The sequence below is a fragment of the Erinaceus europaeus genome, chromosome 1 (assembly GCF_950295315.1).
Source record: "Erinaceus europaeus chromosome 1, mEriEur2.1, whole genome shotgun sequence".
Classification (NCBI taxonomy): Eukaryota; Metazoa; Chordata; class Mammalia; order Eulipotyphla; family Erinaceidae; genus Erinaceus; species Erinaceus europaeus.
This window is the reverse complement of record NC_080162.1, coordinates 104,240,112-104,247,814: the sequence shown is the minus strand read 5'-3', so window position 1 is coordinate 104,247,814 and position 7,703 is coordinate 104,240,112. Positions and strand designations below refer to the sequence as shown.

The 7,703-nt window shown below is 46.7% G+C and overlaps 1 protein-coding gene across 1 annotated transcript; it reads right to left on the bottom strand.

Annotated features, from left to right (window-relative positions):
• Positions 1–285: 285 nt before the first annotated feature.
• Positions 286–3,061, bottom strand: LOC132538925 (DNA (cytosine-5)-methyltransferase 3B-like). Its single transcript, XM_060192155.1, has one exon. The coding sequence runs from the start codon at positions 2,838–2,840 to the stop codon at positions 549–551; it is 2,292 nt and encodes a 763-aa protein (XP_060048138.1). The 5' UTR covers positions 2,841–3,061; the 3' UTR covers positions 286–548.
• Between the last annotated feature and the right edge of the window lie 4,642 nt (positions 3,062–7,703).

Below are 7,703 nucleotides of genomic sequence, written 5' to 3'. Positions count from 1 at the left end.
GCCCAGGTGGGAGAGGACAAAAAAAACAAACAAACAAAAAAAAAAACCTCTGGGTTCTTAAAAATGTCCCTTAGCCGCATTGTCTACAACTGTCCACTCCTGGAAACAAGGGAGCTGCAGACACTTAAAATTTTTTAAAGACTTGCATTTTCTGTCTTGGGTGATTCTTCAGCATTAACCTGAGTATTAGAGAACTGTCGGCACTGTGGTTTTGGTATCTTAGCCATCCTATCTCTTGAGCGGTTAACCCAGGAGGGGAAAGAGGGAAACAAACAAACAAAAAAGTCTTCTTACTATCTACTTCAAGTTTTTAAAGTCTTAGAAAATAAAAATGAGCACCATGTCTGGCTGCTCCAAGCAGCCGGGTCTGAATTGTGCACAATGAGGTGGCAAGTCATGCTACCCCTGCTGGAAGGGTACTGTTCCCTCCACAAAGGTAGCTTGAGACAAGAGCCACATAGCAGAGTTGAGGAAGGGCAGAGCCCAGGCAGCACCTTCTGGATCCAGGCTTGGTCCCATTCCCCCATGCCAAGGGCCTCCCAGAAGAACTATTCACAGGCAAAGTAGTCCTTCAGGGGGGCGAAGAGGTGTCTGATGACTGGGACACTCCAGGATCTTCCAAGCAGCTTCTGGCGGGCACCACGGCCCATGTTGCACACGTCTGTGTAGTGCACAGGAAAGCCAAAGATCCTGTTCATTCCTGGCAGGTTGCCCCAGAAATACCGGGCTCTGTGAGCAGCAGACACTTTGATGGCATCGATCATGACTGGATTGCACTCCAAGAAACGACAGATGTCCCTTTTGTCATCGACCTTCATAGCTACCACATTCTCAAACATCCAGAAGAATGGCCTGTCATCACCCTCCTTGGGGCGTGCATAATGCAGCAGGTGGTAAAATTCAAAAAAGAGTCTGCCAGTGCCCTCATACAGGCCCTTCCTGGCAGGGTTCACATTTGAAAGATCATTGCATGGGCTTCCACCAATCACCAAGTCGAAGGGGCCCCAGTCTTCAATATCTTTCCTGGTGATATCCCTGACATCATGCACATATTTGATGTTGCCCTCATGCTTCACGGTCCCAACAGCAATGGACTCTTCACACACTTCAGAGGCCACATACTTCTCCACTTTGAAGCCCAGTTCTTTGAGGACCAGGTACCCTGTTGCAATCCCATCAAACAGGGACAGAACTCGAATGGGTCGCCTCCGGGGTGCAGGAATTGCAGGGAACAACTTGGGGGCATCATATTCCCTTCCTGGGTCAGTGGTAAAGAAGGTCTGCAGACGCATGTTCCAATCTTTGCGGCGGCGCAGGATACCATGACAGCGCTGAGGGAGGCACATGTAGCAGCTCCAGGGCTCCTGTAGCTTGGCCTCTGCAGCTGTGCCAGTGCCAACTAGCACCTCCAGGCATTCCACACAGAAGCACCGGCAGCAGCTCGTGTTGCTGCAGAGAAGTAGCTCTCGGCCCTCACAGCACACGGTGCAGTAGGACTGGTAGCCATCATCATCATACATGTAGAACAGCTCATGGAAGCGATTCCTGCAAGTCTTGCAGAGCCCACCCTCAAACAGAGGATGGAAGGACATAGGATTTTTCCTACCACAGGACAGGCAGCTATCTCGACTCTGGTCTTCTCTGTCCTTGCCATTGTTGTAACAATTTGTCTTGAGGCGCTTGGGCGGGGGGCAGTAATCAGAGTTGGCAGAGTCATCAGCTGTGCGTCTCCGGGATTTGTTATCGTGTTTCCTTGATTCTAACTTCCCATTGCCTGAACGACGAACCTTCGACTTATTAACAACTGGTTGCTTGTTGTTGGGTTTCAGGCCCTCAACACCGGTAGGCTTGAAGCCACCTTGAGCCCACTCCAGCATAGGCTTCAGTTGGTTGTCTAAGGAGTCACCAGGGCTTCTGGGGAAGGTCTTGCCAGCCCGTACTCTGGCTTTCTCCAGTGCATGGTATATGGCCTTCCTATAGGAGACAAGTTTATTGTATGTTGCCATGTTAAAGTGCTGGCTGAATAGTCCCAAAGCAACCAGCTTATCCGCAGAAACCTCAGAGAATTTGCCATCACCAAACCACTGGACCCACCGCATCCCAGTCATGGCCTGTCGCTTGGATGTGGATTTCCAGGATACCACCATGGCAGGCCACCAGGAGAAGCCCTTGATCTTTCCCCACACAAGGTCTCCAATTCCAAACTCCTTCCCATCCTGATATTCAGTACTGTCGGCATCTTTGCCCTCCTCCACCTGTGGGCACTCCAGGCTCTCCTGCTGGCTGTCCTGGGTCTGGCAAGGGGTGCTGCTGCTTGGTGGTGACACCACATCATCATTTGTGAGGTCAATTGTGAGGTAGGGGCTGGAAGGAGAAGGCCATGGTGTGCTTGCCCGCCGGCGCAGAGACCTGGTACTGGAGAACATCACTGGGGACTCTTCTGATTGACTGCGGCCCTGCCGGCCTCGGGTAGAACGTGCGGAGGGCCTGTGCCTCTCCTGGCTGTTGTTATTTCGAGGTCGGACAGCTGGGCTTTCAGAACGAGTCCTGGTTTCACGGAAGAGTTTTGGCATTGGCATATCAGAGCCTTCATCTTCCTCATCATCTCCATCACCAGTAAGATCCTGAGTATAACTTAGCAGACTGGAGACCTCCCTCTTGGACAGCCGAGAACTGGATCTTCGGCCTCTGATCTCTGGGGTGCTGATGGCCTCCAGGACTGGGGGTGAGAGGGCATCCTTGGAGTCAGAGGACTGGTCACTGCAGGCCCCATTGGTGATGGAGTCTTCCCTCCCACTGGCATCCTCCTCTCCGTTGAGAGGTCTGGTGTCTCCCTTCATTGTTTCCTGCCGGGAGCCTGGCTCGGGCGCGGCTCCGGAGTGGAGCCGTGGGTCTGGGCGGGCGGCGGCGGCGGGCGGCGGCACAGGGAGCCGGGCTCGCGAATCTCCGGCGCCGATCGGCCGCTACGTTTACTTGGGCGTTTAACCCCCGCGCTGCCGGCCCGGTGCGGCGGCCGCTCGCCGCCTGCCTGTGCCGGGGCCGGCAGTCCGCCGGGGGGCGCTAGGAGCGTCCACGCGGGCTGCGGCCGCGGGGCCCGGGCTATTTATTTATTTTTATCAGAGCACTGTTCAGCTCTGGTTTGTAATGGTGCTGGGGCTCAAACCTGGGACCTAAAAAAATAGTAGAGAATGGCAACTTTGTTCTCTCTGTTTAAGCTAGAATCCACAATTTCTTCTGTCCTAAGACACTGACACTGCTTGTCCTTGAGTCTCAGATTGGGACTTAAGCAACTGAATCCTCTGATTCTTAAGCTTTCAGGTATGATTGAGAATGGCACCTCTAGTTTTCACTGGATCTCTATTCTGTAGATCCTGGCAGGTCTCAGATTTCACAATTATGTTATATATCAGCCTCCATAATGAATCTTCTTTTGTAAATCTTCCAATATACTACTGATTCTGCTTCTCTGTAAAGCCTTGACTAATACAACAAGGTTCCTTAGGGCTCTTCCATATGGTTAGTTTAAGTGTCCTCACAAGGCAGGGTAGAACCAGATAGTCCCAAGATAGGTGACTTCAAATGTTGGTTTTCAAGATGGCAATAGCTAAGACATGGGAGCAGCACTTGCACAATATCATCTTCACCCTAGTTTATTGGTTAAAGTAAGGAAGAGGGCCAGCTAGATTCAAGGAGAGAGATTACATAAGGCCTAAGTGCTGGGAGGCACAGTTCAATGGAGGTGACTACATTAATTTCCTAACCACACTGGGCTCCCTAGTCTAATTTTATTGGCTCCTGATACTGACAAGTTCAAGAAATATAGTTGACGTAGGCATTTCAGTAAAGCTTTCATATGCAGTCAACAAAGAGACGCTTCTCCTTGCCTCCTACTGCTGCTTTCTCTGCACTGATCCCATTCTCAGGCATAATTATTGCTAGTGGTGGCAAGATGACCAGTGTATTTCTAACTTTTCAGAAGCCATGTAGGCTGGGGGGATAGCACAGTGATAGTGTATAAGGCTTACAAGCAAGGGGTGGTGACTCCTGGCACCACCTCTAGTCAGAGCTGAGCAGTGCTCTGGTTTAAAAGGAAAAGAAAAAAAAAAAGAAAAAAAAAAGCAGTGTAACAAGTTATATAAAAGCACCAGGGAGATAGTGTAATAGTTACGAAAAAATATTTTCATGCCTGAGGTTCCAGTGATCTGTGTTCACCCCCTGGCACCACTATAAGCCAAAACTAAGCAGTGCCCTTATAAAAACAAAAAACAAAATAAACAAACAAACAAAAAAAACCCAAACAAACAAAACCAGGATTGTATATTCATTCACCTACCCTGTGACTGAGTAGATGAAATTTATTAAATGGCTAGTCTGGGCTACAGGTTCACCTGACTTATGCTGTCAATTGTCTGCATAGCCAATACTGTTTTTCAACTCCATTCTCTATTGACCAAAGGTCTTGATAAAAGCCACATACTCAGTTTCTCAGTCTCCTTTCTAACTAAAGGTATTCATATAATTGAGTCTGGTCAACAACATGAAAGTGATCTTTTAGGTTTCCAGTATAGATTTTTGTAGTTAAGTCAGGCTACTCAGTGGTGTTGCTGTAAAATTTTATCTGTTCTACTTGAGTAAATAGCTGCATGGGCCTTAAACTAACAACTAGACTTCTTGTGCAAGCTTACCCTTAGATAACAGTCCATAGAATCACCAACAAATGTAGGTTCAAGATATTTTTAAAAATATTTATTCCCTTTTGTTGCCCTTGTTATTTTATTGTTGTAGTTATTATTGTTGTTGTTATTGATGTCATTGTTGTTGGATAGGACAGAGAGAAATGGAGAGAGGAGGGGAAGACAGAGAGGAAGAGAGAAAGATAGACACCTGAAGACCTGCTTCACTGCTTCTGAAGTGATGCCCCAGCAGGTGGGGAGCCAGGGGCTCGAACCGGGATCCTTAGGCAGGTCCTTGAGCTTTGTGCCACTTGAGCTTAACTTTCTGCATTACTGCCTGACTCCCAGTTCATGATCCTATTTGCCTAGAACCCCAAGGCTTGACAGACTCCTCTACCTCCCAGAGTGTTGTAAATTAACTTAAAGAGGCTGAGTTGGTGGCTGTTTGCGGAGGTGAAAGGACACAGCGGGAGCTGGAAACTGGTTTAAACAATATAAGGTTTATTAGGGTGAAACAGGTAAAAGGCAAAATAACCCTTATCATCAAGGGTTAAGCATACACTAGGTCTTATGGTACTAAACTTTTGATAACTATATTCAGTACCATAAGATAAACAATTATAAGCTCTGGTAAAGGTCGCTCATGGCTGTAGAGGAGTATAAAAGTTTACCGGCTAGCAGAGTCACATGTATTCAGTTCCTAGGAGAAGTAGCCATGCTGGGATACCTGGCACACCTCCTGGAGATGCTTCTGACCAGGAGAAGCAGCAGCAGCCAAAGAGAGTGACAGTTCCAGCTGGCTGTCCTTTTAAGGATATCCAACCTACCCACAATGCTTTGCACACCAGCACAGTCTAGATCCACCCACAGTCCACCAGGAGCCTGTGCAGATCACTGCATACTCTGCCAGCCTTCTGTTGCCAAGGCTGACGTCAGCACTGTGCTGGGACTTCCATCCACAATGTGTCACTACACCAGAGCCTTTCATTTGTGTACCCCATAGTTAAGATTCCATTAGAGGGGCCAGGCGGTAGCACAGTGGGTTAAGTGCACATGGTGCAAAGTTTAAGGACTCAGATCCCAGTTCGAGCCCCCAGTCCCTCACCTGCAGGAGGCTCTCTTCACAAGCAGTGAAGCAGGTCTGCAGGTGTCTATCTTTCTTTCCTCTTCTCTGTCTTCATCTACCGTCTCAATTTCTCTCTGTCCTATCCAATAGCAATAATAACAATAACAACAACAACAATGGTAACAAAATGGAACAAATGGCCCCCAGGAGCAGTGGATTCATAGTGCAGCACCAAGCCCCAAAGATAACCCTGGAGGCAGGAAAAAAAAAAAATCCAATGGGACCTTATAGAACTCTGCTCTTTTTAATTCAACCAACTGATCTGACTTTAGGAAGACCAACACTGAAACCACGAACCCTAATGGTTAAAATGATAAATTTCGGGGCCAGGTGGTTGCACACGCAGTTGGGAGCATACAATACCATGTACAAGGACCAGGATTTAGGCCCCTGTTCCCTACTTGCAGGGGGGAAGCTTCAAAGGTGGTGAAACAGAGTTGCAAATGTCTTTCTTTTTCTCTGCCTTTCTATCCTCTCAATCTCTTTCTCTTATTAAAAATAATAATATCTCATATTATGTGTATTTTAGCACAATAAATGCGACTGATTTTTTATGAATGGACAGAATAGGTTCTTATCATTTGGTGCCATGTGAAAGTTCAGTAACAGTAATTTTTATCTAAGACCAGACTTATTACAATACTACCAATCATAAACTAAAATAAACAAACCAAAATAAAATAAATATATTTTTCAAATGTTATAAAATTATGTAAATGATTGCAAACAAGAAATCAAACCAGAGAAAGCATGTTCGCATGGTGCCATGTCCTAGATGCAAACCAAGAAAATACTAGAAAAGATCAGCATGGAATAGAAGAGCGAGAAAAAAACAAACTTGTCACTATGTCTAGCTAGGAATGGGAAATTCTAGGAGAATTAAACCTAGAAGGTAAAAGAGATTTTTAAGAATTCTGGACTGAGTTGGTGACTCACCTGATAGGACTTGTAACTATCAGAAAGATAAAAGTGGTCACTGGGGAGAATTCCGGAGGCAGGGCTAAGAGCAGCAGCAGATCTGTTTCTCTCCTCTCCTCTTCCGGATCAACTAGGAATACCAAAGGAGACCACCTGGGACCTAAGCAAGACAGGACTAGAACAACTACAGGAACCCACCAAATCACTGGTGAGTGCAAACACATGTGGCTGGTGACAGAGAGAAGCCTAGGGGGAGACTAAGTGGCTGGTAACAGTCCAGCAGTTTATCAGTTGAGACATAACCTCCAGTCTGTTCCATCAACAAGGGGACAGCTGAAGGGAGGAGAGGACTCCCTGGAGACTCACCAAGTGCAACTCTGTGTCTCCATTGCTACTGCCCTCAGAATCTGGAGCAGCGGCAGGGAGGGACACCGGGGGACACAGATCTAACCAGGAAACTCAGGAGAAGAACTATACCTCTGTGGCATAGCTGTGGGGCTGTGAAAGTCTCTTTGCATAAACACTGGATTATCTCTGCCACACTGCCTTATCTCTTGGTCAGGAGTCAGTGATTAAGAAGCCTACTTATAGTTTAGAAGCCCTCAGGCTTCCATAGCCTACAGAGAAGAAAAAAAAAGAGGCTTTTAAATCACTGAGCCCCAACTCAGGGATTAAAATACTATTGAAACAACTGTTAACTTCCACCACTGTGAACCCTTTAATTACCTTACTTAGACACAAGTCAATCCAGGAAATAGTAATCAGTAATTTGAAAAGTACTAAGAGAGGGAACTCATAACATATTATATAAAATGGGTAAACCAACAAGGAGAAATATTGGAGAAACTAACCAGGACAACAGTCCAGCTAAAAGCTCCCCAAAGGATGAAGCACAAAATAATGAGTTCAACATCCAAACATTAGCTAAGGAAATAATCACAGGAGTGAGTAAAGAGTTTGAAAAAATTGTAATCAGAAATACAGGA

What these genes read in the sequence shown, in the direction of transcription:
- LOC132538925 (XM_060192155.1), bottom strand. Translation starts at nt 2,840, where the DNA reads ATGAAGGGAGACACCAGACCTCTCAACGGAGAGGAGGATGCCAGTGGG.